Here is a 17,587-nt window from a genome sequence, read left to right on the forward strand (position 1 = left end):
CAAAAAACTTTCACCTGTCCACTCATCTGAGATGAGTAGGTTTTGGCCTCAGATGACTGAAACTCATAAAGCACTCATCCAACCAGACAAGTAAAATTTATCATGAGTCAATAGCTTGCATAGAATAAAGTACTGAAAAGTAACTTGAATGGTCACAGCAGTGCTTGATTGTGGCCCCCATGGTTTTATTTTTGGTCGCCAGAACAAGTATCCTAGTCGCCAAAAATTATATTAAAGAGTTACTGGAATGCAATAAACTAAACGTCTTTTACTTAGCCCTTAACAGAAAAAGAATGCTCAAGTCTGTAATTTACAATTATTCTGTAAGATCTTAAAACCAACAACTTCCTTTTCAGCCGTTTGCGCCAATGCTCATTCTTAAATTCATATCATCAGTCGAAGAACTCACATACACTCTCGTCTCGTCTCGAGTCTCTGGTGAAATAATTGTGAAGCGTAAATCTCCTCAAATATGTATTCAAGCTTCAGGAAATGAAATACAGATGTTGTTAAAAAGAACTTTAGAAATCACAGAAAAACTTATTTGGGTTCAGAAAGAAAAAAATCTGCAAACATGTGTTTTGGGTCCCATATTTGCATTGATGTTCAGCAGGGGGGCTGGCAGCGAGGTCTGGTACCAAGTTTACATGATCGCCCCAGTTAAGAAATTTGGCCGAGTGAGACTGAGTACATATTTTCCTTGAAAACAAATATGGCGGAGAATGCAGACATGGAAGGATGATGACTTTTTGCTCGGTTTTAAGTTTTCCCGCGTACAAATATCAAGAAAAGGTCTCTATGAACTTTTTTAATGGACCTTTTGGACATCAGGAGGCGTGATGTATGAACAGTCCATGGGTGAATTCCCTTATCGTGATTCAGGATCTCGGCAAGTTCAGTTATTTTTGAGCTTCGTGAATTTTCGAGCGACCATATTGCTACATCTCTTACATTTTTTCCACTTATAGTGGTATTAAGACTCTCTTCCTTATGTTAAACATATGCTACGAGCACAATATCTTGGTATGAGTCTTGCAACAGTCATATGTGAATGTTCATTAAACCACTGATTTTCTACTTCGCTGTTTGTAAGTTTGTTTGTATACACTGGAAGCCACAACAAATATTTATGGGTGTAAATGCAGAATACAGGGCCAATTTAGACTTCAGTTTCAAGTATTTCCTTGTTTGTACAAAAATTACCCTTTAGTTCTGAATTATACTTGAAATGATTATAATGGTTTAGTGTGGGAACAAGAGGCTAATAGACCTTGTCACGGTTTTCGATGCCATCTTTTGTAGCTTTAGTTTACAAGTGTTATTGTTTTTCAGAACATCCGTTTCACAGAAATTATTTGGCATTAGATTCTCATACAAACACTGTAATTTCCCACAAATTTGCCTACTCGTCAAATGTTCCGACCACTTTGCTTAACATAATTATACTGGGTCTGTCAGTATAAGCTATTTTTATTATCAGAAGGCTGGGAGGGGTTTACTGAGCCTTCAAAATTTTTACTAGAATATCACTTGAATGATAATCAATAAACTTTGCAAGACATTCAGTTTTCTTTTTTCTGTTTCTTGTACTTCAGTCCTTTGAGGGATTTTCTCAACGCATACCCTTTCCTGATGTACTCACTCTTATTAGCAACTGAATAGCCCTTGTCAAGGTTGTTGACTCCATCTTGACGAGTAGGCAAACGTGTGGGAAACAAACAAACAAACTTACTAAATTAACAGGGCTCAAAATTGCGACTAAATTTTCAGAACTGGTCGCCAGCTGGTGACTCGCATTTAATAATAATAATAATAACATATATAGAGGGAGCCCAACTCGCCAAGGCGGTTTTCAGTGGGGCCCTCATGCATTAATCTAACTAATTAATTATTACGAAAAAAGTAAAATATGTTTACAAGTAAAACAAATTTAAAAATTTAAAATCTTAAAATCGATTATACAAAAAATATCAAGGTTTAAAATTAGCTGAGATCTTAAAAATAGATAAAATATTACACTCTTTTAAATCATTTGGAAGGCTGTTCCAGTCTTTCGCGGCGTGAAAAATAAAAGTTTGTTTACCCCAGTTTGTTCTGGGTAGGGGTAAGCAAATATCATTTAAGAGTGTCTTGTATTATATGAATGAACAGCTTGAGTTTTAATGTGGCTAAATGTAATTTAGGCAAAGTTAACCTCGAAGCAATGCTGGTCAGCTGTTTCCCCAGCTATATTAGGGGTGGCCCAATGTCTCTAGCAGGGGCACCTCGTGACTTATATATGCAGTTGCTTGCTTGCAGTTCTTCGCAAAGTGTTGTTTCAATTGCTTGCTGTTTGCGTGCCAGCTGAATTTACAGTCCCCAATTTAGCCAGCTTTTCTCCAGCTATTCATCTTTCAGTGGCTGACATCCCAGTGGATTCGCGCCAATCGCCAACCTGCCTCCGTGTTAGGATAAAAGCCTCGAAAACGAATCCGTTCCGTCAAGGCTGCCACATCCATATTGGTCTGGGAAGGGCCCCCCTCTGCGCAGTTCACGCTTTGCTGGCATACCTGTCCATACGAGGAAAGGCCCCTGGCCCCTTGTTCCTTCTTGCAAGTGGTCAACCTCTGTCTCGCGCAATTTTGACCGATTGGCTGCGGCAAATTTTCTCTACCGTGGGGATTGAGGGCAATTTCTCCAGCCACAGCTTCCGCATTGGGGCAGCCACAGTAGCAGCTCGCAACGGCATTCCTGATCACCTGATTCAGGCTCTTGGACGTTGGACTAGCAACGCATACCAGCTTTATATTCGCACGCCGTCGGAAGCTCTTGCGGGCTTCTCTGGTCAGCTGGCTTGACATCGTGTGTCCTTGCCGTTGGTTATCCATAGCTCCTTCTACATTGCGATCGAGTTTAGCACCGAATTGCTCGGGGCTTGCACTGCAGTTTTTGGGCGTTGCTGTCACTGTCAGCTGCTTTCATTTGGTAAGTATGTTTGTTTTTCGATGCAACTGCTGCGCTTGGTGCTTGGGGTTGTTGGAGTCGGAGGTTCCATTTCTCCCTTGTTCGCTGGCCCCTCCTTTTTCAAGCACCAAGGAGATCCCGGTTGGGTGGGGGCCGCTCGCAGGGTTGCCATGGATACCTCCTCCTCCTCATGCTAGAGCATTGCCCGGCTCCACCAACTTCGAAGGCACCAACGCCCAAGCTCATCTATTGGTGATGAGTTTAAAGGTGGCTAAATGTAATTTAGGCAAAGTTAACCTCGAAGCAATGCTGGTCAGCTGTTTCCCCAGCTATATTAGGGGTGGCCCGATGTCTCTAGCAGGGGCACCTCGTGACTTATATACGCAGTTGCTTGCTTGCAGTTCTTCGCAAAGTGTTGTTTCAATTGCTTGCTGTTTGCGTGCCAGTTTGTGCTTTGGTTTTTCCCATCCCTCCCTCCCTCTTGGTGTGGGCTAGGTAAGTATTGGGTCGGTAAGTATTCCACTGAATTGTTCAGTGTGACGTTGCCTGGTGGGCGCCGCTCGCAGGGTTGCCATGGATACCTCCTCCTCCTCATGCTAGAGCATTGCCCGGCTCCACCAACTTCGAAGGCACCAACGCCCAAGCTCATCTATTGGTGATGAGTTTAAGTAAAATTAAAGTTGAAATCGGTTTCTCCAATAAGACACTTGTGGATTGCAATGCAGCGATGAAAAAACCTTCTTGTGGACAGTGACTTCAGATCTAGACTCTTCAGTGCTTCAGTTGACGAGTTTCGGAGTGGTTGCCCCAACATAACTTTAGCAGCTTTATTCTGTAGAATCTGTAATTCTGACATGATGGTGTCATTGTTCTTGTCCCCCCGTATAACGTCTCCGTAATCAAAAAGAGGGAGGATTAGGGCATTGTACAACGCAACTCTAGCTTGTAACGGCAATAGATTCCTGATTCTTCTAATTAGGCCTATTCTCTGATTAATCTTCATGCTGATAGCATCGACATGATCTGCCCAGGACATAGACTATTGAAGCGTTACACCTAGGTATTTGAATGATTATGTTCTTTCAATACAAGTGCCCTCTACTTTAACGAAAATGCCTTGAATATGATTCAGTTTTTGAGGACTTCCAAAGATAACAAAATTACATTTGGATATATAAAATAGCGTCAGGAGATTTCTAGAGAACCACTCAGACACTGTCTCCAAGTCAGCATTGATGTGATGTTCAAGATCACTGACGCTTTTAGATGAGTAATAGAGTACAGTATCGTCCGCATAAAGAATAATATCGCTTGCCAGATGACAGTCAGGAAGATCATTCACGTAAATTAAAAACAATAAAGGTCCCAATTTATACTGCCTTGGGGTACTCCAATAGGCATTTCGGTAGATGCAGAGTGAGCATCTCCAACTGATGTAATTTGTGATCTGTTTATGAGGTACAATCTAAACCACTGGGTGGTAGAGGTGGTAAGACCGATGTTCGTCAATTTTTGCAGCAGCAAGGGATGATCCACTGTATCGAAGGCCTTAGACAGGTCCAGAAAAACAGCACCTGTAAAGGAACCAGCGTCCATATTCTGGAGGATATTGTATGTGAAATGAGCTAAGGCTGTTCCAGTTGATAACTTCGGTCTGAACCCAAATTGCTTAGATGTAAGGATACCATTGTTCTTAAGATAAGCGTACAGTTGGGTGTGCACGGCTTTTTCTAGAATTTTACTGATCGTTGGCAGCACAGTAATGGGTCTGTAATTGTTAGCATCACAGCGATCACCTTTCTTGAATAACGCTGCCACTTTTCCAAATTTCCAAAGAGAAGGAAAGGTGTGAGTTTCCAGGAAAAGAGTAAGTAATCTAGTAAGACTGGCACTGATTACTGAGGCTGAATCTTTCAGTAGACGGGCACTGATATTATCTAGGCCAATGGCTTTATTGTTTTTGAGCTGCTTAAGCTGACGAAGAACGAAGTCTTCCCTAATTGGCTCGAAAGCAAATTCATGGGGTAGATTCGAGTTTACCGCAGGCGCCGAGTAGATGAGGGATCTACAAGACTGAAGCTTTTGCGCCAGTTTAGTTCCAATTGTTGAAAAGTGTTCATTGAGAATCTTGGCGATAGATTTATTGCTGCAGTATTGAACACCGTCAGCCTCAATGCAGGAGATAGGAGTTCTTTCTTTGCGCCTGATGACTAAAGAAAACCACGACACAACTTTTGTTTTTAAATCTTTATATTAGGAAATCAATCGGATATGGTAGCTAGTATACAACTCACCTTTCCGTCCCCAGTAAAATGATGTCTGAATATTTCAAGATAATCGAAAAAGTTGAATGTATTTCGACACGTCGATACTGCGTTCACGGCGCACCATATTGTTTCAGCGGCTTCTTCCGAAACTGGGATCGCAAGTGCACTTCAACACCATGTGCTTTTCATTTGCCGCGAAAATGGCGGCAGATACAAATCAGTTGAAGGAATTACGTGCGTTTTTACGTGTGGGGAATGAAGATTCAGCCAAAAGGTTAATCCAAACTTTGAATCATTCAGCAGTTGTTGATGTAGGGAAAGTGGATGGTTAATAAATGCGTATAACTATCACTAATAGAAAAAGTACCTGAGTGAATAGTTGATAACAGCGTTTCTTTATACTTTAAGATAAGGAGATAGTGCTTCCGTAACTCCTGCAATATTTTAGGTTTTATTTTCCTAAAACGTTCTGTCTAAAATGAAACTAAGACCTAAAAACTGCACTAAGACCATTTTTGTCTCCTCCCGGTCTGAGACTGGTGCGAGCAATGTCGTTGTGTAGAGGCCTAGGCCAAGCATGGCGTTGTTTGTCGGCAGCGAGAGGCATTGAGGAAAGCAAGTCGAAAATAAAGAACTGCATTTCATAGAAGTAGCAAAGGGCAAATACACAAGGACCCGTGTTTGTCTCAGAATGAAAACCACGGACTTAAAACGTTTTATGCTTCGCTTCAAGAAAGTATGAGCACATCACGCTGATGTTGAAGGAACTCCACTGGTTGCCTGTTGCTAAGCAACTGGAGGTTAGAGACATTTTAATGGCTTTCAAATGTATAAAGGCATTACCCCCACCATCCTTGTGTAATAAGTTCTCGATAAGAAGCTAGGTGCATACTAGAAATACTAGGAAAAAAGATAAACTTCATATACCATCTTTTAGATCAGCAACAGGTCAGCGATCTTTCTCGTATAGGGCTGTTCAGCTCTGGAATGACCTTCCAGAAAGATTAGCAAACATAGAGTCACTTAATGTTTTTAAGAACGCGATTAAAGGACGTGCACTTGACGAGTTTTCAACTCAATAGGTGTAATTATGCATATTTTATATTTTTAAATAATATGGTAATGTTTTATCACTTTCAAATGTTTAATTTTAGATTTCTATTCATATTTAATTTTATTGTAATTGGTATGTGAAAACCCATATTAATTGGATGTACCAATGAAGTTGATTTGATTTGATTTTCATTTAAAATGACTATGGAGACAACCATCACCTTCTGACCAGAGACATATCACCTGAGAACAATGGTAGCTTTATAACTAAGTGTTACTCGTGTTGTTTCTAATTGTTTTTCGCTCTTCAGTTGTGACTTTTCTTGCATGCAAAGTAACGTATAACGTGTTAGTTATATATAAAATAAGTTGGCGACCAAAATTTATGATCTGGCGACCAAAATTTTTCCATAAGTCGCCAACTGGCTCCCAAACGAAAAAGTTAATTTCGAGCCCTGATTTACGCCCATAAATATTTGTTATGGCTCCCGGTGTACAAACAAACTTACAAACAGCGAAGTAGCAAATTGGGTTAATGATCATACACTTAACTGTTGCAAGACTTATACTTTATTGGGCACCATGGGTAAGAAAATGTGGTAAACTGTCCATCCGAGAAAATTTGGTAATCACGTGACCGTACACCGACCGACCGACCGACCGCTCGAGAGTCCGTCTGCCTCAGAGGCATACCAATGTAAAATAATTCAATCAAGAGGTATGAAAACCGAATTGCAGCTTAAGGTTTTAGTTGGAAGGAAATCGCATGGCCGCCCGAGCTTTAAGAAAGAAAAAACAACAAAGTCATGTCTTTTTCGAAATTATTTTTGATGTTTACACTCACGTGGATAACAGAGAAAGAGCTAGAGCGAGTGATTAAAAACAAAAGAGACAAATTTTGTAGGAAGAAAAACATGACAATTCAAAGCGGTGGTGAGACAATGAGAAATGCTAGCGGCTAGCAAGGTGAAAATGAGGGCAGTGAAAAATAAAAGCGAACATGAACACGAGACAAAATATTGGGTAAGCACATACGGCAGATCCTCTGTAAAAATAATGTGTAACTAGGATGTTTGACGATTTAGTCCTACAGAACAGCGTTGTAGTTGTGCAAAACAACGGCAAAGAAAGACAAAAAGCGTGCCGCACATGCAAATTTGTTTTTTTGCTAATTAGAAAGAAAGGTGTGCCACACGTGCAATTTGTTTTTTTGCTAATTAGATCTATCGATCTTGATGCCATTTTCATTGCCATCCCCATTTAGCATTACACGATTTAATTTTTTTTAAATTCATAAGTATTATTAACCAGAGCTTCGCTTTTAGCCCTGGCTTGATCTATATATTAAAGTGTGCTCGTAGCATATTTTTAGGATAAGGAAGAGAGTCTTAAAACCACTGTAAGTGGAAAAATATAAGAGATGGAGCAGGCTGGTTGCTCAAAAATTCACGAGGCTAAAAAATAACTGAACTTGCCGAGATGCTGAATCACGATAAGTGAAGTCACCCATGAACTGTTCATGCATCAGGCCTCCTGATGTCCACAAATTCCATTAAAAAAAATTCATGAAAACCTTTTCTTGATGTTTGAACGTGGGAAAACTTGAAAGCGAGCAAAAATTCATCTTCCTTCCGTGTCTTTATTCTCTCAGCCATATTTGTTTTGAAGGACCTTTGGTACTCAGTCTCACTCAGCCAAATTTCTTAACTGGGGCAATCATGTAAACTCGGTTCCAGACCTCGCTGCCAGCCCCCCTGACTCGGGGTATTTACTTTTTAATTCACGTGCATAATTACATGAAAATCAAGGGCCTCGATTTGGAGAAAATTACATCATGCCAAAACGTGTTCAACTTACATGCGTCATTTCAGTCATTGCCGAAAATAAACGGCATGCTCGTCACAAGACTTATTTGCATACATTAAAAAACGTCATGGTTCTTATACGCAGTTTCCATGGTCTCCGTTAGGAACGCCTGGGACCCCCCTTTTTGCAAGGGACCAACAAAAAAAAAAAGAAGGCTGCATTTTTGGAGTCTCGCTAAAGGAAGCTCGACTAATAACATAAGTTAGCATGTAGGATCCTCTACAGAGACACATGTGCCTTATCAGTCCAATAAAAATGTAAAAGCCAATGTTGAAAATCAAACTAAATTGTAGGACCACATGACTTCAAAAATCATGTGATCAGAGCCTCAGTTTTTTTGTATCATAACCATGTTCACATTAATACCTATTTGGTATGCAGATTAAAAATTGACTAAGAATTCTGATAGCTACAAAGTGATTTTTATTTTTGGAGAAAAAGAGCCCTTTTCAGGCCCACTTGGGAAGGCATTGTTTATTTCTTACTTGCAGGTTTTTATTCGTTTTTATTTCATTAAGAAATTGTCTCTGGTGTGCACTCATACACCTTTGAAAGTAAAGCGTGACCTTCTCTTTTACAGTAGCAATGATCTTGTGACCTCCTCTCATGGAACTATCTTTAGCCCCTTCTGGCCACTCAAGTACTACCCACGTGCGGATTGTCGGTGGCAGTTCAGTCCTCCATTGGGAAAGATTGTTCGTCTCTTTTTCACAAGTGTTGAGTTTGAAGAACAAAACTCATGTCCAATACCAAAGCCCAGTGGATTTGATGACCTTGGCATCTTATATGGTACAGTTATATAGCTATCTTTGTCACATAAATAGTTTAAATTGATTTTTTGATGCTTTGTTTACTAAAATATAAACTGGTTTTATATATTTTTAGTACTATGAAGTCCCTCGAGGTAGTTATCACATAAGGTTGTATCATCATCATCATAATCATTTTGAGCCTTCAAGTTGGGCTATATCATACCACACACTTCTGTCCAACATGCAGGCTTTTAATTCTTTCTAGGAGCTAGTGTTCTTTATGAAAGAGTCAATTTAAGTTAACATTTGTCCTCCACATGAATCCTGGGCTTGCTGCCTCATGCTGTGTCGATCCATTTGCAGTCTTCATCTGTCCAGTCTTGCTTTCCAATAATAATAATAATAATAATAATAATAATAATAATAAATTGGCTTTTTAAGTAGAGAGACTCATATCATTATGTATTATGTAAATTAGGATTGTATTAGGTTTCGCACCGACCTTTTTTTTACTTCTAAGTATAGCTTCTCAAGTGGTGTAGGTTACGTTATGCGCCCTATACTACTCATAATGTGGACAGCATTCCAAAGTTTTATACTGTGAGATAATAATAATAATAATAATAGACCTGATATTGTAGTTCTGAAAAAGGACGGGAGGGTATGCTTCATTGTCGATGTAGCTTGCCCTTTTGATACATGGGTAGCAGAAAAAGAAACAGAGAAGATTGACCACTTTAAGGACTTAAAAGTGGAAGTGCAAATTAAGATCTGAAATTGCAGAAGTGTATCTGTCATCCCTATTGTAATGGGAGCTCTTGGAACTGTGAGTAAACACCTACACAGTAAGGATGTGGATCAGTGGGAACACCAGGGACCATTGCATTACTCCAGAAAGCTGGTTTGTCGGGAATAGCATAGACCCTAAGAACGACCCCAGACACCTAAGGCTCATAGGAGATAGCTTGATGCTTTGGGGAATAAGGCCACCTGTAGGTGTGAGACATGCACATAATAATAGTAATGATGATAATAAATAATGACTATTTATCCAGGATAACCCCATCAGTAAAAAGTAGCCACTGTTATCAAATGGGTCCTGCTGGAGCATGACTATGAAACAGAAACTAAGGAATAAGAATTACTAAAGTATATAAAATAAAATGCATATTGTAAAAGCAAACATGCACTAAGTTAAAAACTGTTTTAAACTGCAACAGAATTATTGTTTCTTAAACTTACAGGCACCTAAAAATAAAAACTATGTATACAGTATGTAAAATCTAGTTTGACCTTTGGCAGTTTTGCTGTTTCCCCATTGTTTCTATTGTTTAATGCATTATGATATAATTGCTGAAAATAATTTTGAAATGGAAAACATGCTGTTCCATTAAGGCAGTTAAATACAAAACCGCATGTTCTCAATTAACTTACTGTTAAAATCGAGGATCACACTTTTGGACTGCACAATTTGCGGGACTCTGGCTATCCAAGACTATTATATCTGCAGTATGTAAATATTGGCATAATACTTGGAAGGAGAGGGTCCAGGCTTGGCATCTATTTATTCCACTGTCACTACAAATAAATTTAGTTTGTTTATAAAAGCCTGTCGGACGTCACTATTTTGGCTCATCCTTGGTAAACATGAAAAGCTAACAAGTAATGCAAAAGAAAGAAAACAACAGAGAACCTAAGGAAAATAAAAGGTATAACACAAACAAAGATTTTACAAGAAATTACACCAACATAAATCTACAATTTCACTGTTGTTAGTTGCTAAGCACAGGTACAATGACAGCTGAACATGTTTACTCATTAAAGTCCCATAAAAATATATTGATATTGACTGAGAAAAAACCCAGCTCTGTTATCTTTTAAGTGGAATATGTCTGTGACAAATGGTAAGTCAGTAACTTAAACAAGCATAGGAACATTATTGACTGATTGTTGTAGTTTGTGTTGGCAACTCTTGTGGTACTGTTCTTAGATTTTTCCTTTAATTCTACTATCAATTTATTAGTTGTTAGCAAACAGACAACTGTTTGTAAACTGGTGATAACCTTCAATCAGACTGTAAGCAGAGCTGCAGGTCTCCACTTCTACCCACATTTCTAATGGTATTCTGTCATTATTCTCCCATTCATCTAAAGGCACAAACACTACAGGCTATGAGTTCCAGAATGTAAGGGTGTGTTTTTTGCCATTGGTTCCTTTTGTCCTGAAGAATATGACGGCCATTGGTTTCAATTTTTCTTCTGATGGTGATGGGATAGTTGGCACTGGTTTTATGGCTGGTTATGCCACATATGAAGGTACTATAAGTAGGATTACCATTATAATAGCTGCCATAAAGTAACATACACATATAGGCAGACCAGCTTCTGATTTACCCAATGGTACAATTTTGCACAATTTGATGACCTTTAATGACCTCAAAAGGCATCTGATCAAACAATTTAGGAAAATCACATACAAATGTAATTTGTTAGAAAAAAAAAAACAGTTCGACTATTGGCTAAGTATATCAATTCTAGCTTAATTGTTGTACAGTCAGAAATTGATATAACATACAAGTTTTCCCTTTCTTTTTCTATTTAGGCAAAGTGGATCCAGGGTAAGAAATCTTTTAAGATGTGCTAGGAATTTTGAGAATTTATACATTTCTTTAAAGTTTGAGATGGAATTCCGCTCTTTTCCTTCCACATGGAAAATATAATTTAGGTTACAAATAATCATTACCTCTCCCTGCAAGTAGCTGGCCAGCTGCTCAAATATGACAATTTAAAAAGGGATAGAAAAGGAATTTAATGTTATTTTTATTCATGTTGTCTTTCATGAATTTGTTGGTGTACTCTAAGTAGCCTGGTACAACCATTAAGACCTAAAACACCCTATTTTACAATGTTTAGCAAAACCTGCAGGCAGTTACAAGCGAAGCTACATTTTGTATCATCTCAACGTTTTTAGAACAAATGTAGTTTTCAAGGTGGTGCAGAACGACTTTATTAAAAGCATAGTTTGCACAAAAACGTAAATACCGATCCTTCACAAAGCGAATTATACTCAACAGTCTATAGGTCGCATAGGTAAAAATTTGTACTCGTGTTAGTGACGGTAAAGCTTTATATTACCACTGATTCTTGGAATCGCTAAAGAATTTTGGCCATGATACTTACAGTTTTTTGGCCATTGCGCTATGAAAATCACGTAGCGCGCGACGAGAATCACGTAGCCTGCGACACGATTCGCGTCTCAAGAGAGGGTGGTAGTGTTAAACCTTGACTTATTCGTCTGGTGCATCACCTGCACAAGATGATAATTGGTTAGTAACAGAAATATTCAGGTACTGGTAAATTTGAAGGATAACCAGTTCTTAACTGTATTTACCGACCCCTTGTTTCCATTGACTAGAATGAAATTTTATAATAGTGCAAGGCTGTTGTGTTACTGGAGCCATAACGTCAGCTTAATTACTATCTGGTTTGTTCAGTTTTTTTACCACCTCATCCTTAATAATAATATTATTATGTTTGATTTGTAGCTGTTTAATGCCTCCCACTGAAGTCCCAGCAAATACAACTGGCTCAACTAATATTATCAAAACCGCTGAAGCTCCTACTACTGGAACTAAAGCTTCTGCAAAACCTACTGCTGGAACTAAGAAAGGACTCTCTGGTGAGCCATCACCATCATACAAAAGAAAAATATTAGATATATCCAAGTTTTCAGTGTCTTTACATTATTTATTGCATGTTGTATAAAGGTATTGTTGATATATAGGTTTTCAGTTTTATTTAAGTTATGTGTGTGTCGTTTTTCCGGTTTGTGTGATTAATTTTTGTTAGTCGAGCTTGCTTTAGCAGAGCGAGGCTCTAAAAATGCAGTCATTTCTTTGTTTTTGTCGGTGGGACCTAGTTTGTAGGCCACTCGTTCCTCGCGAAGACTGTGGAAACTGGGGATAAGAATCGTGGCGACTTTAACTGTATGCAAATGAGTTTCGTAATGAGCATGCGGTATATTTTCGGCGATGACTGAAATGACGCATGTAAGTTTGGCAATGGTGTAATTTTCCTCGAATGGAGGCCCTTGATTTTCGTGTAATTATGCACGACTTGCAGGCATATTAAAAAGGAAATATCCCCAAGCAGGATCAGAAAATATTATGGTGGGGAAATCCTATTTTGTGGTGTTTTAAGGCGTTACGTTTCTCAGAATATTGTGGCGATTACGGGAAATCTACGGTTAAATAGATTCACTTTGTTTTGTGTATGTAATTGATAGATTTTCGCAGTTTTTAAGACGTGAAGTCGTGTTGCACTTTATAAATACGTGAGATATCAAGTATCTACTGTCGCGTAATTTTTATGTGCGTACGTGCGTAAAATTTACGTTCGCAAATAAAATAGAGACAATGTATGAAAGGTCGCACGTACAATTATGTAAGCGTAAAAGTAGAAACTCGCTCAACTTCCTTACTTGACGTTTAATCTCAACACTTTATATCTTACCTCTATATTATTTACGTAATTAAAATTTACGTGCGTTAACGTGCGGAGCCAAAAACGCGTCAGTGGAAATCCACCCTACCGTTACGTATGTTTCACGGATGTGTTTATACGAATAGTTATGAACTTGACTATCCGTAACTATAACTCGTGAGCTAAGAAAGCAAATCTCTGGCGTATGTTAAATTGTAATCTCTTCTCAATTACTTTATCGCCAGATGCCGCCTTAATCTTGTTAAAAAATGTGACGCTTTATCGAATAACTGACCACTGATGATTGGACCAAACGGTAAAGAAACTAATTACTTTTCGCAGTAGGAAGTGTATTGCTTGACACTCAAACCCTAGCGTCCTTAACAACGCCAGCGTCCTGTGGTGTACAAAAAAAAGTCGTATGCGGGTCCTCATGGAATAGAAATCCCATACCGAGCTTTTCCGGAAAGGTTTGGTCAAAGAATTATATCGCTTGAAAGTGTTGATTATTTTGGAATAACCGATCACTTCAGTGGTCGAAAACAAAAAATTCTTAATGAGCAAAACTTCAAGGTTTACTGGAAAATCAGGATCGAGGAATCAGGGATCGAGGATTGGTTAAAAAGAACTTAAAAATAAAATAAATAAATAAATCGTGGATCAGTGTTGATTTGGGCCGCAGACTGTAGATAAATTTCACAGAACATAACCCCGTTCGCTGTACTGAACACTAAATTCAAGTAAACTAATCCGAGTTTGTCTGAGTCAGTGATTGTTTTGACGAGAAAGTGAAATTTTCCTGGAAAATGAAACTCTTTTTCCCAGTGATACTGTGATACTGTGTGTACAACTCTAAACATTATACTCTGAGACTGTACGGAGATATTAAACTGAAATAGATACTAAGCAGCTATGGAAAATTTCATTACTTTCACGCGATATTGATATCTTATAAAACGGACAACAAATTCAGCAGGAATACGCGCGAACTGAATTAACTGTGTGTTACACATTTTTCCTGTACTGAACATATACTGTACCGAGCCGTATCTTGTCCGCTACGAAGAAGTTATGTACATTTATACTGACAGAGTCATGGGCTCTTGATATCGATAAAAAATCATCGTTCAATGTTTTGAGTGTAAAATCCCTGAAAGAGTTCTCCTCAATGGAGCAATATCAATATGTAGAAGGTTTACAAAGGTTTCACACCGTTTTGAATCTAAGATGTGCGGCCTGTCTCTCCTTGCAATTTTTCACGTTTTGAGTATTTACATTATGACATATAACACTCGTTTTGTATTCCAAACGAAAAAGTAAGCGCCTTTGACAACGACAGTTATCTCCAAGCAAGCGAGACTCAACGCTACTAAGAGCATTCTTGTCGATAAAAAAAACAAAAAAACACAACAGCTCCACTCAGGAGTACATTCACGCGGGTGATTACACCCTATATCATACATACTACTAAACACCTACATCTGGAATTATTATTAAGGAAAAACTCTCTTGTGAACCATCTCTTTCATACAACAGGAAAATAATTAGATTTTTCATCCAAGTTTTCAGTTTCTTTGCATTATTATGTGTTTTACTAGAAATGGTTCTCACAAAAATCTGCCCCCACCTCTTGAAGATATTCCGGGGGATTTCTGGGGGCTCTGAGTGAGATTGGTGAGTTATTAAAAACCAGTAGCTGCTCTGTTGAGCAAGCTATCAGTCATTTCACTGTTAACAATCGCTGAAAAACTATCAATTCAATCGCCTGAATGCTTTTTTCACAGCTTACGTGATAGATAGTTGTCATCGACTCGTGAATAAATTTCCAGTTATTTAGCTGTTGCTTTATTACACAATATAATTTGTAGTATTCAGCGTAAAGTCGTTGGGTTCTAGAAAAGACAAGTAAAGAAAGCCCACTCGGGCCTCGGTGTTTAGTTTTAATCTAACTGGCTCTTAAACAGACGGCATCATTTGTGTCGTGCAAGTTATCGCGTCCATGTTTCTGAGTACCTTACTGTTAATCATTAACTAAGAAAGATCTTTACAAGGTAAAATTGAGATTATTAGACGCTGCGTGAACATGAATAAAAAACAATCATCTTTCGCATAATAGTATACTGTAACAGCATTTTTGACAGACACAGTCTTTCCAGGGGGTGCCAAACCAAGTTGGAAATTCCATTGAGAGAGGGAGGGGGGAGGGGGGGGGTGGTAGGGTTAGGGTTAGGGTTAGGCGGGTGATCATACACCCTATATCATACATACTACTAAACACCTACTGATAGGTTCGGTTGACTAATATTTTGTTGAATTTATGTGTGTATTGTTTTTCCTGTTTTTGTGATTTGTTGTTATACACAGCTAGACATGTTCAGTCCTATTCGCACTACCCTGACCCAGCTGGCAATCATATCCCACCTACTTACATGTATGACTCCATGGTTTGAACCTATCACAGTTTTGGACATAATATTATGAGTATGATATATAATTCCAAGTGTTTCTTTTCTGAGGAAGCCTGACACGATAAAACCTTCAATTAAATGTCTACTACAAGAAAAGTTCACTTCTTGACATGATATTCCCGTAATAAGCTGGTATGGAAGGTGACAGTCTCATCCCAGTTTATTTTTCTTTTCTGCTTCTGACAGGAGGGGAAATTGCAGGAATCAGCATAGGAGGGCTTGTTGGTTTTATAGTATTGATAGTCATTTTGATCTGTTGCACAAAACACTGCTGCTGCAAGAAAACAACGAAGTCAGCTGATATAAAGGTAACCCTGGAAACCCAACCAGCTTAGAAAGGTGACTCGTAAGAGCTTAAATGGAACCCAAAATATGATTCTCAAGGCCATTGTCCAACGAGGGATAATCTGCTAGCTGGTGCTAGTTGCTGCAGTAGGGCAAATGCTGTGCCTAGCTGTTAACATTGTAATCAAGCATAATTTAAAATACCTGGAAAAGATTTTAACAGGGTTCGTACACTTTTTCAGACCAAAAATTCAAGGACTTTTCGAGGACTTTCCAGGACCCTAACTAGAAATTTCACGGACTTTTTTTAATGACCAGTTTACCTCAAAACCAAGAAAAATGTTTGTGTTAACATCAGTGTTTTGGGTTTACAGATAGTGCAGAACATTACCAGTTTTTTACAGTGACCCTTTAAGTTGTTTTAGCTTGTTTTTAATTTCATCTTCCAGTGACGGAATCTGTTCTTGTTTCTCCCTCACAGTTCTTCTCATTCCATTAGACTTCGCAATTAATATTAACCGCCCAGTTGATTCAGCTTTGTCAGCATAACTGTCAGCAGAATGTTTCAGTGCCTCAAAGTCAGTCTCCAATCTTCTCGTCTTTTGTTTCAAAGTGGAAATTTCCTCAAGTAAGGATCTCTTCCTTTCTGATCTCCTTGTTGCTTCATTTTCTCTTCTTTTCTCATCAATGGCAGTATGGTATCTCTGTCTTCCACTTGCTGCAGATAACAGCAACTCCTTGGAAAAGACAACATTAAGAACACCTCCCACACTTCGCACATGGTCACAGATGACTCGTTGTGCCACTAGTGAATGTTGAGCAAGATTCTCAACCATGACTTCTTTGATGGAGGAGAAACCACGTTCCACAGTAGCTTCTCCATGAGAGAGAGCCAGGAGCAACTTGCCAACTTTCCAAAGCTCCTTCAAATCAGCCTTGTTAGCCAGCCGATCAAAATAAAGGTGTCAACTCTACCAGTCTCCACTGAAAAACCTTTGAAGGCCTCAGAATCTGCAGTGAGAGAATTGTCATGGAAGTGATTGAACTGATGCATTACTTTATCACATTCATTGTCTGTGATACGTCCAGCTTCACTCATTATGCGAAGCATACGTGTAAGCTTCTCAGCAGATGTTTCTTTCTTTGCAATGAAGATTCTGGGATCCAGGAAATTCATGTACCTACGAGAGGGTAGGTCAAAGGGAATTTGTCTACAAGTTTCTTGACCATCTTTATGAGAAAAGCCTTGCAACTCATTCTAAACTCAAAAACCTGTTTCTCACTCAATTTCTTGCTACCTTTCAGTTCACGTAAAATTCTCTCAGCTGCAAATCCAATGTTCACTTTTGATAAGTCCACATGATTTGGAAATTTTTCATATTCAACATTTAATAATTTGACCACTGATTTGCTCAAGACATCTGGTTTAATAAACTTCTGCAGTAACTCCTTGACTAAATTCTTCTTGTCAG

The 17,587-nt window shown here is 38.7% G+C and overlaps 2 protein-coding genes across 2 annotated transcripts in view; both read left to right on the top strand.

The window, feature by feature from the left end:
• LOC140945811 (ovochymase-2-like) overlaps positions 1–17,587 on the top strand; it is a 28,874-nt gene that overhangs the window by 4,249 nt on the left and 7,038 nt on the right. Inside the window, exons 3-7 of the mRNA XM_073394862.1 lie at positions 8,710–8,918; positions 11,035–11,196; positions 11,483–11,498; positions 12,426–12,559; positions 16,017–16,138. Of these exons, the coding sequence (XP_073250963.1) occupies positions 8,710–8,918; positions 11,035–11,196; positions 11,483–11,498; positions 12,426–12,559; positions 16,017–16,138 (643 nt within the window). The remainder of the gene's footprint in view (positions 1–8,709; positions 8,919–11,034; positions 11,197–11,482; positions 11,499–12,425; positions 12,560–16,016; positions 16,139–17,587) is intronic.
• LOC140946602 (uncharacterized) lies at positions 32–3,119 on the top strand. Its single transcript, XM_073395722.1, has 2 exons — positions 32–35; positions 2,344–3,119. Exons 1-2 carry the CDS (start codon positions 32–34, stop codon positions 2,835–2,837), a joined length of 498 nt encoding a protein of 165 aa, XP_073251823.1. The 3' UTR covers positions 2,838–3,119.

Source organism: Porites lutea, chromosome 8 (genome assembly GCF_958299795.1).
Source record: "Porites lutea chromosome 8, jaPorLute2.1, whole genome shotgun sequence".
Lineage (NCBI taxonomy): Eukaryota > Metazoa > Cnidaria > Anthozoa > Scleractinia > Poritidae > Porites > Porites lutea.